At 37.2% G+C, this 17695-nt stretch overlaps 1 protein-coding gene across 2 annotated transcripts in view; it reads right to left on the bottom strand.

The window, feature by feature from the left end:
• The window catches only part of MLLT10 (MLLT10 histone lysine methyltransferase DOT1L cofactor), a 112995-nt gene that overhangs the window by 32806 nt on the left and 62494 nt on the right, over nucleotides 1-17695 (bottom strand). For both annotated transcript variants that reach the window (XM_042817050.1, XM_042817051.1), the window contains exon 11: nucleotides 2018-2196. In XM_042817050.1, the coding sequence (XP_042672984.1) occupies nucleotides 2018-2196 (179 nt within the window). The remainder of the gene's footprint in view (nucleotides 1-2017; nucleotides 2197-17695) is intronic.

Genomic DNA, 17695 nt, shown 5'->3' with positions numbered 1-17695 from the left:
GCATTTTAGGGGTGGTTTTCATAATTCAGTATGAAACAAAAATACCTGTAGTGGGAAACCTGCCCGGTATTTTCAAGTCCTTTAAGTTGGTAAACTACATTCAGGCTCTCTCCCATTGTTTTTTCAATCCATTTATCCTCAATCGGAGTTTAACAAATAGAAAGCAATAGTGCACCACTCTTGTTTATTTACCTATTCCACGTCATTTCTGACTTTGCAGACCTTTGGCTTACCCCATACAAGAGTCTTTTTTTCAAGCCAAGACCTCTAAATTATTTATTTGTTCCTTATAGAGATGCTGTTCCTTGCCACTGCTCATTACTGCTGTTCTTCCGTAACTCTTTCAGGTTTGCTGTATCTGTTTTGAATAGAGACTGTTTTCCCTTTAATGTGAATTTCATTTGTCCTCTTACCACCTTGTCAGCAAAGGCTGGTGAGGTCTTTCAGCAGTTCTGACAGTTGATCCTCGTAATAGCTCACTGCATCACCAGCATAATCAGCAAACGTAGCCTCTGTTCCTCCTTTTTTTCCCACATTATTTATGAATACACTGAACTGCACAAAAGGCCATAATGCTGATTGTTGCAAGACTCCAATGGAAAACCTCATCACTGTGAGAGCTGAGCATATATACTTGTTCTGGCTTTTGGTGGTTTTTTTTTTGTTTGTTTGTTTGATTGGTTTTGTTTTTTTTCTTTTGTTTTTGTTTTGTTTTTTTAAGTCTTTTAATCAGCTACTACACTATGACACAACCTCTTCACTCATCTCCAGACTGCTTAATTTAAATGACTTCACGGAGTTATTTTATGTAATACACTAAGGAAAAGGGAGGGGGGGGGGTCAGAGGGGAGGAAAAGAAAGGAAAAAAATTCGTTGGTTGTCACGTCCCCTCAGAAAAACTACACAGGTTTCCCAGAAACACTGTGTCATTTATTTATTTCCTTTAAATGGTTTCTATCAGTTTCTGCAAAGATATTTAAGTTCCCAATTTTAGTTCCAAAAGTTATGATACAGAAATTACACTAACACATTAGGAAAATGCAAGGCTTATAATCCAGAACAATTACCTTAAAGTATGAAGTACCACCTCTAACAACAGTGTTATGTGATACTGAAAATGATTCTATGCTGGTCTGCATGCAGTATTATTGCTATATGTTTACTATACACACCCATGTGTCCATGTGTGCACACAAATACGTACACAAGTATGCGTTAAGCTTGACTTCAATTTTTCAGTTTTTATTCACTACCTTAGATCACTGTAGATTCTACAGATTTAAAAACTGATGTTTACATGCACACAAAAGGCTGCATTTAATGTATTAGTCATAAAACAGATCCTCAATAGAGAAAGAAAAATACAAATTGAAGTACAAAAAACATTATGCCCTTTGTACTTTAATTGTGTTGGCTCTTTACAACTATAGCTTCATACTCTGTGGTGTTGACAAATGTAATCTTGCCCAACTTAAGTTCATATAAAATGCTACCATAACTTTTCCTCTAACTACACATCTTCATTTGTATAATCTTTCAAATATAAAACTACAGTGTGTCTGTCAACTTTTATTTGCTATCAAGATGTCAACCTTGGCCTAGGTAAGCTTCTTCCATCTGTTCCATTCCATTCAATCCATCTGTTGAATTTTCCAGACAAACCCATTTATTCTTTGACTGATACCACCACATTTAGATGAAACATCCAGAAACTTCATATGATTTTCTTTTAAATTCATTCTTAAAACATTGTTCTGGTAGCAGACATTGGTTGGAGCGCTGATGAACTAATAGCACTTATGCTATCAGTCACAACACAATCTGTATTACTGTATCCACTCTATAGAGACTGGACTATGAAACAATGCGGGGGAAACTCCAGCCAATATAATAATGTTTGCACAACAAATACAATGTTTCTTAATCTACTTTCCAATTAAATGATGGTTTCTTGTAACACCGAAAATAAGCGGGTCAATAACATTGCTTGCTATCTTAAACTCTTGTGATAGTTTACCTGAGTTGCAGCAACAACAGTAGTTATAGAAGGCGCAGTTGAAGGTGATAGAGCTCCCACTTGCTGCAAGTGGCCTGAAGCCTGCTGAGGTAAATGAGAACTGGAAACGGGAGTGCTAGATCCTGAGCCAGATACTGCATTTGGAAATGATACTGCTACATCATTGCTGCTAAAAATACCTGAAAAAAATTACAAAAATGATTACATGCATCTCTCTCCCCCCTCCCTCTTTTCTAGTAACCATGTAAACATGCAGTAGAAAATTAAACAAGACAAACAAGATTACTTAATATATAATGCAGAAAGTTCCTGTGTTGAATTTCTAACCATGCTGATTGATAAAAGTGCTCTCATCATGTGACATTCTACAATGCAGGGAACACAGACTGTCTCAGTTCTAAGTTCCACAAAGACACATGACAGATCAAATATTTTATGTGCATTAAAAACTACACTCAAATTTTTAAGCAGTAGATTTTTTTTTTTTTTTTTTTGCTAAAATACCTGCCTTCAATTGAGTCTGCTATCCAAGAGTACAGTTTCAAAGAATTACTGTGAAAGTTAAAGTAGATAAGAAATAACGTATTATAGTCTCAACATACATGAACTGAATACAAAAATACTTCAAATTTAAAGTAACATTTCTGAATGACATACATTTGTTCAAAAAAGGAATTCTGGTAACTAAGGATTTCTTGGGTATTTTCAGGAAAAAATGACAACAAATCTGAGGATCAAGTACTCAGATTTACTGGTATAACTGGTGGTATTGTGTTTAGTCACAAACTAGAACTCCATCTGTGATCTAAGAATGCTTGACTAGCATTTCTGCTAGAGCAGCCAATAAATAAATAACTGAACATATTAACATTAGTCAGATATGCATGGTAGCAAATTAAATTGTAAGAGTTCACACCCCTCAGTGAAGCCATTACTTCTGTTTGTCCACATGCAGAGTAAAGTTCATGATACAGGCTGGGGGAAAACACCCTACTGACCAGAAGCCCAGGACAAGAAGTAGTACCTGTCTATGAAACTGTTAGGCTCCACGTGCATTAGATAAGTGAGCTGTCAGCTGGCCAAGGAATATCAAGCATGGTAGCACTGAATTGCAGTTAGAGGAAGAGTGCCACAGGGAGTAAATAGAAGTAGAATGAACATGGTTAGATCAAAAAAAGCAACAGAAGTGAAATGCTAGTTAGAAGGTAAAAGCTGGAGCTAGTTTGTCACTCATACAAATAATGACCTGAAGAAAGCAGTGACAAGAAGAGAGGCAATATTGAAAAGCCACTTGCCACCCAGCATTCCTCCTGAGCTCCGACAGTCAAGGAAGACTAACACCACCCAAACCACACATACTGTGCAAACAGCAGTGCACCTTAAATTCCTTGCCTGTATGAACTACCAAGAAAAACTGTAGCCAGACCTAGCAGAGAAAGGAGAGACAAAAAACAGCCAGACACATGCTGACAACTAGTTTCCCTGTCTAAGCTAGATCAGGAAAGGACTTGCAATCTTCTCAACCTCTTCCCCATAGCACAATTCCATACCTTCTCCACTTTTCTGATGACCTTCATCTTTCCTTCTTCCATTTAACATAGTTTTCATGGTCATCTTTCCTTTATTTTTGTCACCATTCCCTTAGTCTATTAATTATGACATTACTAACAGTTAAGATCCTGAAGCGCCCACGTTATTACAATCTTTCTCCAACTGTATCTGCCTCACCTAACTCACGGACAGTAAATTATATGGATTCTGCTCTAGATTTATCTCTACACTACCAACTGAACATGGTTAACGAACAACCTTGCTACTGAGCTTATTCTTACATGCAATATCCCACATTTTGGAAGTATCCTTTAAACAATTAAAGCCATCTCATTTCTTGACAAAAATGAGATTCTGATGTAACTATCCAGCTCTGTCAATTTTAAAGTTGAAAATAAAGAAATATCACAACACAGATCAAATCACAACACCTAGTCACTACAAATGCTACCGGTCTCATAAAGCATCAATATCACAAGTGGAGAAAACAAAATTCTTTGTGAAAGTCAAGTTGTAAAAAAGAAAGATATTTTGCTAGAAAGGTAAAAAAAAAAAAAAAAAAATCCAAATTTTAAAGTGTACTGTTTTAAAATGCTTCTTCATTTTCGGATATTTAATAACTGCACAGTTTCTGCTGCTTCTATTTTAATTGTAGGGTTCATTCTTTAAAACGAACTGTTGCTATACAAGCAGACAGTTATAAAACCACGGGTATCAAACTACTTCAAAAGAAAAACAGTAAACTAGTTTGCCAGTGCAATGAGGTAAGCTTTTTCCTCTTCTTTTTTTTTTTTGCCTTTGTTACTGTTTTGTTTGCTTTTGAACACTTGCTATTTAGTTGTTACAGTTGCAAAACACCAGAAAATACCACCTGTCCAGATACTCTGCCTAAACACTCCCATTTAGCAATATCTTACTTAACGCACCATGTCAGCGCACGTTCTGGAAGCAGTCATGCAACCAAGACTTCATGCAGGCACTCAAACAACTGTGTGTGGCACACACAAATAAATCCTCAATTTCCTCACCATTTCAAATATACCTGTACAGAAACTAAGTGCTTATCATATCAGAAAGTCAGGAAAGTACATATGTAAAATGTCTCAAGTCTATCAAGTTCTCCTTTTATTCTCTGAAGGAAGAAAAATCAGTCTGAATCAGTGAAGAATAATAACTGAACATAAACCAAAGTTATAAGTGCCAAACAAACCAATCACCCTGAAGTCCCTCCCATACTACTGAAAAGTTAAACAGCTGTAACTTGTGACAAATGGCACTGCGCCATTTGCCAGAGGCATAAACAGCATGATTAAATACAATCTTCAGGGTTTTAAATAGTACCCAATTTTTCAACTACACGAGGACGTGCAGCCCTGTCAGGGCAAAGCTTACCACTGCTGACACACGCAAAGCATGATTTCAGGCTCCGAGACGTTAAACGCATGTACAGCCTGCACTGCTGGAGCAAAACGCTTAACAGAAGGGCAATTAACAAACAAAACAAAACCATCTCCAAACAAGAAATAACTGCCTGCTTAGCAAGGAAGCACATTAATACAGAGCAGGGAACATATCAGATGATGCAGATTGGGAGAAACGGCAATCCTTTTGCTGACAATCAATGATGAAACTGATAATAGAGCAAATAAAAGAACATCAAGATTAGCGAGAACGAGCTGTGCAGAACATGCGTCAAGAGGCACATAGAGCAATTTAAATGGTCTTATTAAAAAACCTTAAAAAAGTAGTTCCATGAGTAGAAGAATTAACAAATCAGATGAACTTTTCACTTTTAACAGCACTGCATCAATAACCTACATTTCCCCACCATGACCCATGTAGCTGCAGCTGGACCACAGCGTAAAGGTTCCTTCCAGGTTACTATTCTAATTATCCGCAGTATCTACCACAGGTTGATGCTCTTAGTGTTTTGCAAAAGCTTAAGAAATAACTTAGCCTAGTCAAAGAGCTTTTTTTCTGTAAACTTTAATGTTTACAGAAGTTGCAGAGAACCACAGAACTTAAGATTTGCCTTCCTACTTGGGGAGAAGTGGGGGGAGGGGGAATAAACTTCAGTCATGCAACAAAACTCATAAATCAAAGGAAAATTTGTGCTTTAAGAACAAGAACTCGTTCACAAAAAAAAAAAAAAAGGAAGCTACATAAGCATTTCCAGTACTTTCATTTTCTGCGATGATCTCAAGAAATCAACCCCAAAGCCATGACAGTTTTCTCTACAGAGCAAAATGAAAGTGCCCTTCAATGCTGCTGTTGATTAGTAGCCAAATTTTATTTATTTTAAACAAGCAAGAACATGCTCTACTAGAACATTAACTGTGGAAGAATTATCACATAGGTCATTAATTTGCAATATGGATGAAATATAAGCTTAGTTGCACCTAATGCTAAACACAAGCAAATAAAAACCAGTTACTGAGACCAACAACAGTTGCACATAGAAAGGCTCAAGAGAAGGGTAAGTATGAAGTAAGATTCCTTTGGAATCTTCCCAGCTTTTAGAACCCTAAGATTTCAGGATTCTGAGCTTGAAGCATGTAGCCTTGGGTTTGCTTCCAGCTCTGTCCCAATGAATTCCTGGAATCCCTCTCTGAACCGATGTAAATTCCCACAGCATGTCCTGTGGCAAAGCTGTACCACAGACAGACTGCACGTGTGGGGAGAGGGGACACCAACAACAGGGTGGTGCTACCAGTGACCTGCGGAGGAGTCATTCTGGGAGGATTTTCCACAGGTAAGAAACATTAACAATGAAGGAGCTGCAAGAATTGAAGGCAATCTGGGGAAGAGAGTCCCAGCGTAGGAATGGGTTGTGAGGAGTGGGGAGAACTTAAATCACACAGTAAAAAAAGTGGAAACATGCCTGTTGGCATACAGGTTACAATTACCTTTACAGAAAGAGTTCTGAAACCCTTAAGAAATTCCAAGTTAATTTCTCCCTTTTCCTCAAAAAACAGCTTAGAGGAGACTATGTTGTTCTGACTTGTGTTTCCATCTGGTACCATACGTACCTTTGGGATGCACATGAGACACATCAATGCCTAGCCAAAGTGCATCACTCCTGCCTCATCTCTCCAAAGCCACCCAGAATTACTAGCTGAATGGGTTCTTTTAAATTCTCAGCCCCTGTAACTTTGCCTTCTCACTCAGACCTTTGGTTTCTCACAGTGCAGACTGCTTCCTCGTACTTTCAGTAGAAGTGCACGGTCTTCTCTCTACCCCATACTTGGAACAGCCCATTTGAACAGAAAGGCTGGGATACCAAAGCTTATCCCATTATGATCACATACAGATTCATTGCAACTCCAGCACCTCCAGAAAAAAGCTCGAGGGCTGAGCTAAAAATCATTCAGGAACAGGGTTTTCTTCGTTTAAAGTTGGCACCACTAAAACCTATGCAATCGTTCATAAGTTCCAGGCGCCATCAAGTTCAATGTGTTATATTACAGCATCACAAACTAAAACAAAGTACAACATTCTGAGATAATGAAGTGATTACTAATTTTAGTATTGATTTGGCCTTTATTCTTGCACAGAAACACTAGTTAATAGCACAAATCATGCTTATTTTACACAGGCTTTTCCTCCCATATCTTAATTTTCTTTCCCTATTCATTTTGTGCTATGATAGCTATACAAAAACCAGCCCCAATGAAAGCATCAGCAGAGATCACTCTAAAGAAAAGGTTCCTAATTATCTACTTGCTTTGTAAGCATGAACCTCTAGGTGTTCTGATTTTCCAGAGTAAATCTTTGAGATGCTTCGTAACAGTCAGCTTAAGGTTCACATTTACAACTAATTCAGCTTTCTAGAATAAAACACATTAAGAATTTGATCTTTATTCTAGTATGATTCAACTTTTTTTTTTTTTTTTTTTAAGTACTCTTGTAGAAAAAGATCAGTAAGATCCAGAGCTCCATAGTCGGATGTGAGACAATATCCTCAGGAATACAGAAAAGACATGAATTTCAAAGTATGTAAAAGCAGTGAAAGATCTTTGTAAGAATTAAAAATAAATAAATAAATAAATAAAAGAAAAAGAAAAAAACCCCACACAGATACTGAGAAATAATTGATAAATAAAATCTATAACTTTTATTTATATATTTGATTTTATCATGGTAATCCAAGACATAAAAGTTTAAGTTACTCTAATACGGCCTATACTAAAAGTAGTATTAGCTCCACAAAACAAGTATTCCCAAGTAGGAACATGACATTTGTGATCTAACTTGAGAGAGAACCTAAGGGAGAGCTTTAAATGTTAGCTTAATATTCCTGAAAACCTACCATATCTTCAAAGTAGCCTGACAGGAATCACTCTTAGTGCTAGAACAGCAAGTCAATGGAAGCACTTTATTCCTCTTCACTATTAACAGAATATAGAGTATTTAACCCCTTCAAACACCACAGCCTACAGTATTAAGTTACACTACAGTAGTAGATGAATGACATTCTTCAGATGTAATCCATCCTCTTTAAAAAAAATATTATATACTATATAATAAATTTTGCCAGCATTTATGCTCAGGTCAAGTGTGCAGTGCTAAAATCTTCATTTGCAAACACACTACCTTCTAAAGATGATCACAGTGCTAGAAGCAGCTTGGTTGCTGTCTGTTCTAATTATTTTTTTTTTAATATGTATTTATATTTATACTTTTATACATAAAGCACCTATCACCTGACTGATAAACATTCTTTGGAACCATTTTGATGGCAGGGGTAACTGGCTATAACTGCCAACACTGTGACACAAAAAACAGTGTAAGATGGAACACATGAAAACAGACCTGAAAACAGGAAGAGGAACAAGAAACAAAACACAGAGCAGACTTAACAAGTAAGGACAAAAGTAGCCAGAGAAAGCCTACAACCAACCATTACACTTTACAGCTAGCTCTAACATGAAATTAAAACTGTCAGGTCATCACTATCCATAGTCTTTAGTATGCTCTAAAATCCCCAACAGACACGTATGTCTGCATTACCTCCTCTGCTTTCCAGTGATAAAAGATGATGTAGAATAGATGAGACTTCAAGGTCAAATAAAAAAGTTTGACTGTCCAGAATAAGACAAAGCACAAAGCTATCACACAGTGAACAGCAGTGCAATCTTCAAATCTCTCAACTGAATTTTTCAGGGACATTTTAAACAACACACATATATTTATTAAAAGAAGGAAAAAAAGAAAAGAAAACCTGACCTTGAAAATCTACCAAATCCAAGAACCAAGAACTGTCTCTTACTGGTAAAACTGCAGTGTACCACTTCGTGTATCCTGATTCCCCTCTACTAAGGTATTTTTACTGGAAGTCACAGCTTCCATGACACTGTTTTTTATTCCTCCTTTTTAACTGACACTCTCTCATGTGTTCAAGCCTTTTGTGATTATCTCTCCTCCTTTACTCTTGGTCACCACCAAATTCGACTCACTGACTTCAATCATCACCTTCATATGAAGTGTAGCTATCAAATAAAACTCTCTGTTTCAAACCTGTATTTGTCTCTACCCAAACCCAAACTCTTTTTTTTTTTTTTCTTCTTTTTGGTACCTTCTTGCCCATGTGCAGCCAGCAAACTCAGTGCAATAAAAATGATCTCCTGATACATCATCTCCTTCAAAACTCTTACAGACAACCCAGACATCCTCAGCATCACCTGACTCACAATCTTATCACTAGTTTTAACATGTTCTTTTCATCCTGTACACACACTACAATCTCTCCTTACTGTTCATATTACCAAGATCTACATACCCACACTGTTTTCATTCCTATACACACTTCTGCCAAAAGAAGAATATGCAAAACATTCCTGCAAAACGAGGTTGGAGGAGGAAAGAAATAAGCAACTTCAAGATCTTACTGAGGGAAACATGGGAAGGTAAATAATAAATAACACACCCCCATGCACACCCCCATGCACACCAGGCAGATGAGATGATAAACCCAGTCCTGTTCTAAAACAAACACGTAGGTAACATTACTCTGTCCTACAATGTGCTCCTACAAAGTACTGTTTAATGCTTGACAAGAAAGCGTACAATATTAAGTAACTACTTTTCATCTATGCTCTTTGAACTTCTACGCTAGGAATACACTAGTATTCCACTAGTGCTAGGAATATACAATCAGTTTTTAAAAATATTGTAATGTGGAAAGAAGTAATGACAAATGGTGTTCCATCTCTTTTTGTTCTGCACTTCACTGTGAATTTATACCTCTTCAACATTAAACAGCAAAAAAGCTCTGCTTATAAACAGCAGAAACTCACCAAGTCCAAATTCAGCACACTTTCTCAGATACCCTTCAGATGTTTTATTTTTGTTCAGAAAAATGGTGAGCTTGCTTTCCTTCATCTCAAAGCTGGTTCAGAGCACTGCACACCTGGGAGAGTGAGAGGGAAACCCTATATCAAAAGGGAAAGAGCTAAACCTGTTTTACTAAAGCAAAGCAAACCTAGAGAAATTTCAGCATTTCTCATGACACGTAGACTACAATTTATTTATTTCTTTATTTTTAAAGAGATCTACCACTACAGACATCTGCCTAACATATAACTCACGCCTCCAGCAGTGCGAAAAGCAGAAATCCTATAAAATCTTAATGAATGCTAGCTTAAGATGTGAAGAATTTCAACATGCAAAGTTTGAGCGCTTAATTTCTTTTGGATACACTGCACTCCACACTGATAGAATTTACAATGAATACAGCACTGCTTTTCCCACATAAGTGTACAACAATAAGAAAATCATTCTATATGGCTGATATCAATTGAAAAAGAAACTCCAAAGTTCATTACTAGATTGCCTGCCACCATTTAAATACGACACTGAGAAATACACTCGATCATCTTTAAAACTATCCTCACGAGATCATTTTAACTGTAAATATTCCCACTGAATCTTTCAGCAGCTTGTGAATATAGCTATCGTTGTTTCCTATAAATGAACAAAAGCCTTGAAAAAGTAAATTTAATAAAACATATTTCATTTCCACAAGCTATGAGTAAATACTCAACTAGGGACACAAAGTTAATACCGAATACTAGAGGGAAACTGCAATCAGATACATTAAAGATTCGATATTGCCACCTCTGAAATTGATAGTACTGTTACCAGTGACACAAATGGCAGGACTGGGCTGCCAGAACAAAGAATGGACAAAACAAGGATACCTTCACATGCATTACTCGTAGTAATTTAAGTAGTCAGGAAGGTAAGTGAGAGAATTCCTGAGGCAGATACCACTATAACACACCTATGAATGGAGCACAGAAGAAGAACTAAAAACACTATTCACAAAATTAAAGAAAAGAATCTTAGAACTAGAATAAAACTGTTATCATTTTACTGCGCACATACAAAAAGATCATAAAAAGAGAACTGAGGAACTATTGACCTATCAGGCTCCTGCAGACAATCTACAAAGTTTTCACTCAAGTACTGAACAATTGACTCACTGCAGACCTGTATTTCACCCAATCAATAGAATATGCAGACCTTCAATCAGGATTTTCTACAAAAGGCTACCCTTTGGGATAAATGAATCTCTGAGAAAGATTCTAATATAACTTACCATTATGTATGGTATTCATCAACTTCGAGAAAGCTTTTGAGTTAGGAGAAAAAGGGCTTCATGTTAAGATCATGTTTAACAGACACACAAAAGAATATATGTATAGATAGGAATTCCAGTGAACAATAATATACCTGAATACATCTTTCTTGTATTAGAGCTCTGATCATTTACAGTAGCTCAAATTGTAAAATGGATTTATTTCTACCCACTATAATTTTTTACTCATATTTCTTTTGTCAGTGTTTGTTAGCTTTTAAACGCCTGGTATAATAAGAACATTCCAGCACGTGCCAATTAGCTGCATTCTAAAGCTACCATTACAAATAAAAAGTCAAATACACCCCAGTCAAATTCAGTCTCCCCAGCAAAAGACTGATTTTAATTTCATTGTCCTCAACAAATTTGGAAACTTAAACTGAAGCTGACGTGCTAATTTTAATCACAGGGCATCTTTCTGCTTCACTGATAGACTAAGCCCAACTCTGCAATTGTGAAGTTTAACACGAAACAGCCGTCTCTCTCGGTCTTGGGGAGGTCACTGAGGAAGAACTCAGAAGAACTGAGAGGAAGAACTCCAATCAGTGGCAAACCAAAGACACTCACATGAACTTTTCTCTAAGGGCAGTTTTTTTTTTGCCATCCAGAGAACTGCTGGTCTCTGACCATGAAGTGACCATGGACACACTCATACCCTCTGGCAGCAGTCGCTGCAGTTCACCCTATGTGGTGATCCAGCACCTGGATGCCCAGTTAAAAGGAGAAAGCAGTTGTGTTGATGGCATACCTCTTCCACTAACACCACCGTTTTATTCATACTTAAGAATAACAACCTCATGACTACAAAACCATTTTCTTTTCCATTTACTGTTTCACTTTTTCCACATCATTAAAGGCGCTCAGCACCTACATCTGTTTAGACAAGATGACAGGATGCCAGAGAGTAGTGAAATCTCTGCAATGTTTCCGTGGGTGAACTTCCCAGATGCACCAGTTCCTGTGGTTTAAAAACGTTCATCATCTAACAGGGTGACTGATTGACTGACTTTTTTATTTTTCTCTTCTTTATTTTCCCCACAACAATTTTAATATAATAATCCTCATTGAAATAAAGACAATTTTAACTTTTGGTCTTGATTCAAGAAAACCACAACACTAATTTGGAAGCAATAATAAAGTAATAATAATTAAAAAATCATTGATTTTTTTCCATACTGCCTGAACTTGAATAAAACAACAATAACAACAACAACAACAAAAAAAAAAAAAACAAAAAAAAAAACAAAACAGTAAGTTTAGAAAATTTCCTTGTATCTGGAGTTACTATAAGAAAATAGCAATACTGACTGTAATTCCCACATTAGCATTACAGACCAAGTCTATCATGTAAAATATAATGGTTTCAAAAAGTAACTTTTCTGTGGAGAAAACACAACATACAATCAGGATTTTTGTATGTTTTTGAAAACTGATGAATCTGATAAAAATAAATGAGTCATTTCAATCAACCCTGCCAACAGTTTTCAAAGAGCCAGTAACACTGCGCAATACACTTGAAAATGAAAACTACTGCTTTAATATGGCCAAAAAGAAAAAAAAAAAAATAATCTACCTATATTGCAAAAATGCACGGAGCTAATATGGCTTTACTGTGTTCATACAAATTAAATTATTGGGCCTAATTCTGCCTCAGGTGTAGAGGACATGATGCAACTGCTGTCTGCTACTCTTACAAGCTGAATCATTTCACCCACACTTACCCTGCAAAGCCTTTATTTGATTACAATGCCATCAATTTGTTCCAGTTATGCTCAATCTTCCTGTACTAAGGAAATCCTCTTTCAAATTTAAAGTGATAGTTTTTTATTATTATTATTTTTCTTACACGAGGATACTCTGGATTGCCTGGAGCTATACTTTTGGGTTTTGTTTCTCTAAAACTATACAGCACAGGGACTACTAAACTGTCACATGCATCATGTTCCCAAACATCACTCAGACCTCTCTAAGACTTTCCAGGCAGAATGCACTAGATATGCCCCAGTGAATAATTTACTACTACAAGATACATACTTTATGGACAAATTAGGAAGAGATGCAGTTGAAGAGCTGACAAAACAGTTCTGTAGACCCAGTCAGCACTACGGTTAACACAAGTAGCTGTCTGGCAACTCACGGACATAACTAAAGACAAAGTGAGACAAACAAGCTGCAGTATAATTCCTTCCAATTGCAACAATTAAACGTGGAAAAAAAGTTATTTTAACATTCATAGTATACCAGATCCTTAAAAGAACAGTACCATTTCCAGGATACACACTAGAATTTAACAGTCTGATACTGTGCTTATCAGAATGAGATTTTCATGATAAGCATATGTTACAATGATAATTTTCACGATAAGCATATGTTACAAAGGTTGAGGGAACTGGGCTTCTTTAGCTTGGAGAAGAGAAGGCTTCAGGGAGACCTCATTGTGGCCTTCCAATATTTGAAAGGAGCTGTAAACAGGAAGGGCAAGTATGTCCTAGAAAGATTCAATTTTGATCTTTGCTTTGAAACTTTTAAATACTTAAGATTCCTGATAGGAAATAGAAAGACACTACACCTCCTTATAGCATGCAGATATCAAGTTTACTTGTCACATTTCAGATATTAACAGCATAAATGGCAGCAAAAATTTAGACAAATCTGGGGAAGAGAAGAACAGCCACTGATATTCAGCCTACAGGTGAGATGCAAGGAATCCTAGCAAGAACATGTTCCGTTTAGCCTAATTCCTTTCAAACAAACCATCTGCATGCAGACTGCACCCGGCCATGGCCAACACCAGATCAGCGCTCTCAGTACCTCCCATTCAATATGACTAATTAAGCCCTTCCAAGGCTCTCCCAAACTCCAAATAGAACAGAAAAACTGTTCCTCTATTACTACTCCCAAACCAGGCATTAGTAGAGGGCAGATGAAGAGCTTCTGTCTAGGCTCCTTGTGTAACAGCCTCTAATGGCAGCTACCCTTTCGCTGACTTTCCCTCACTAGAGAACTACCCAAGCCACCCAGCTTTCTCCAGCAATCACAGCCAAGCCATTGAACTCCAATATGCTGATTGCCAAGAAAGGTTAGGAATGTTGAACAGTAATCATACAGGTTTTTGGCAAGTACGCTTAAAATTCTTAATTCACTTCTCCATTTTCCATCTCTGCTCCCTTATGAACTTCCTTCTCAGTCATGGCTGAATCCTTCCTTTGAAAGCTTCACCCTATTCTTATTGTTTGCTTTAGAACTCATAACTATAATTGCTCAGAATAGATGCTCTTCAAAATGTCAGGAAGACTTTGCTACTTCCAGCTTATTCATTTCAAAATACATTAAAATTGACTGTGTATTATTAATACATTCATCTGCATTGCCATCCTTCTACTGCTTAAGAGAATTGTTTTTGCATACAAAAGTAAAAGTCCTCCAAAAGGATGTTATTTGCCCAAATGAACCTTTGAATCCTTCAGATTAGGAATTAGTCTGTGACAGTTACCAGTTACAGTTACAAACTTTTTTCTTCTTTTAAATCTGCATTTGGGATTTTTATGTGAAAGCAAATTACATTAATGACTTACGGGTAGCTTTTTGGTTTAAGAATGTACTTGAAACTTCCAGTCATTCCTATCAAGAAAATCTTCTCATAAATGTGCAAAATAAGCAATAGAAAATAGGTATAAAACAAGTCATGTTGTCAAGTACAAACAATATTAGAAGACTATACAAGCACAATCCTCAGACCCACACTGATATTCTTGAGCTCCATTTACACTTTTCATGAATCTCTCCCACATTAAAATTCTTAGAGCTGTATAGTTCTAGAGATCAGAGAGACTTCACTGCTTTGGATTTTAAAATTCTAGTTTCTTCAAGTCACTTAGTCTAACAAGAAATCTCCTTAGGATGTATTTATTTTTATTTTTCACGAAATACGCTGCACTGCCGCATAAATATTTTTCCTCATAAAAACATATGGCAAGCTAGACCACTGCCAAAATTAATAGCTTCTTTTTTCTTTTTTTTTTATTCTTATGGCCTTGCAGACTGCACAGGTTATCTACAAGATCTGACACCAAAAAAGGAATTCTAATCAAAAGCTGAATAAAAACTGAAAGTATGGTAAGAGTCATACAAAGTAGTGAGCTTACGTCTAGTTAAGTCCCAGGTGAGTTCAAATTGACAAAAATTCCACTCTGAGGATCAGGATTGGAAATAAAGCAGCTTTTCCAACAGTATGTGATAGGTTGCTTCACTTAGTATGCCTTGTGTTCCCACCACACAAGCTCTTACACAAACTTTGCTAAGTATTTTGACTGTATACTTCCTGCATACAGCATACTTGTATATACAACTCCCACATCTTTTTTGAAATCATGCCTAATGCTCCTGAAAGAGTTATTTGAATAATCTTCTGGAAATACACTGTAGGTCTATCTAGACAATTCCACGCATTTTATTTATGTTAGGGAGATTTACTGAAAACGAGCTCACATCCAGATGAATCATCACAAGGATCCTGCAGGTTTTAAGCAACTAGCTGAGGTAACATTTGTAAAGCATCAGGAACAGACATATCGTTAAAATGCACTGCATGGCTAAGCCAAATCATTACGTCCAGATAGACACTGGATTATACAGTGCCAAAACCAGACTATTCAGCCAGTGTAGTAGGACAGTCCAGCTAAGACCAGCAGTGTGCTGGCCTTCAAGCTGGCATGGGGCCTGGCGTTATTCTGTTGCAAGAGAAACACTGTTTTCTCCAACCTAATACTGAAAGTCTGAACCTTCTACTTAGTCAGCATCACAATCTAGCAAAGTTTGTGGTTTGTCTGTGCTCCAGGAAATCCAGAAAGATCATCTCTTCCTATCACAAAAGACAGTGCACATCCCTTTGACCACTGAGGGCTACATCTTGTTTTTCACAGGGGAATTGTCTGAGTTTCAGCTGGAACAGAACTGTTTTTTTTCAGCGTGTGGCATGATGCTATGGTTTTCTTCTAAAACCAAAGCAAAGTTTATAACACACAGTTGTTTAAAGTTATTCTAAGCAGAGCTGAACAGAACCAAGGCTGTTCCAGTTTCTCAGCTCATACTAATGATGGGCTGCAATGGCACAGAATCAGGACAACTGACTTAACTGGCCAAAAGGATATTCCATACCATATGATATCAAGCACATAGTACAGAAGGATAGTTTTGAAGAGGGCAGGAATCCATCTGGCTCTTTTCCTCTCTCTGGGGGCTAGATGGGCATCTGTCAGTGAGTGGTGAGTAATTGTTCGTGCACTTCTTGTTATATACATATATATAGTCATAACTACTATCTTTTTGCTTTCATCTATCTTAGTAAATAGTTTTATCTCAATGCACAAGTTCTACGTGGTTTTTTTTTTTGTTCTCTTCCCATCCCGCTGGAAAGGGGGAGAGTGAGTAAACAACTGTGTGGCGCTGAGCCAACTGCTGGGGTTAAACCACTAGAGGAATTCACTTGTTGCCACTCCATGGACTGCTGTTTTAACTCTGGCTTATCACGGTAATACCTCAGTTTGTCACAAGTAATGATGCAATACAAGAAACCATCACCTTCATCCTCACAGCGGTTCAACAAGTCCTGACAAATTTATGCATGCTGTACCTTTTGTTCCTGTATGAGTATTTGCAAGGCCCACCTGGTGCAAACTTTTGATAATTCAACACTGCCAAAATCGTTTCCAACACTTTGAAGCTAATATTCAATTCCATACAGAGATTCCTGGTCGTAACTGGCTGATACACATGGATGAGCTCATCAAGATGCTCTTCATTTTCTGGTGTAATAATTGTAAATGGCCATCCAGTACGTGGCTTGTCTTTCACAATGCTGCCACCACTGTTAAAATGCACCACCCCCCACTTCACTGTGCTCAAATTCACTCTTGGGTTTCCATAAACATTCAGTAGATGCCGATGAATATTAGTGGATGCCATTCTTTTCATCACAGAGAAATTAAATTCCACCCCTTTGCTTCATCCACACATCCAGAGATGCCCCTCTGCTGCCATCTGTTGCATGGCAACAAAGTGTAATGGAATACTGGAGAGAAGGTTCCACCCCTACTGTCATATCAACTTCTGCCTATGACATCATAGGCCAACATAATAAAATAGGGGCCATTACTTTCAGAGCAGCCCCAGTATTTCACTATAGAGCAAGAATTTCTTCAGTATACCCCAACATCATAACAAACTACACACACAGTACCACACAACAGCACAAGCTATTGGGACCTTCAAGAGGCTTGGTGCTTAGACATTTCACTCTCAGTCAACCTGGTTAAGAGTAACATATATTATCTGAATTACAAGGAAGTACAGGGAAATGGGGAGTTGATAATCGCATACTTGGTCTGTCTGTTTAAAAACAGGGCAGAGCTTCTGGGAGATGCCATACATCAAAGCAGGATTCTGTCCACTGCAAGTCTTAATGGATTTGTCTTCATTCAAAGACTCTC

The sequence above is a fragment of the Centrocercus urophasianus genome, unplaced genomic scaffold, assembly GCF_019232065.1.
Source record: "Centrocercus urophasianus isolate 14NV4802_14NV808 unplaced genomic scaffold, USGS_Curo_1.0 seq_16, whole genome shotgun sequence".
Classification (NCBI taxonomy): Eukaryota; Metazoa; Chordata; class Aves; order Galliformes; family Phasianidae; genus Centrocercus; species Centrocercus urophasianus.
Note: the sequence above shows the minus strand (reverse complement) of the source record. Positions and strands in the feature narration are given on the sequence as shown.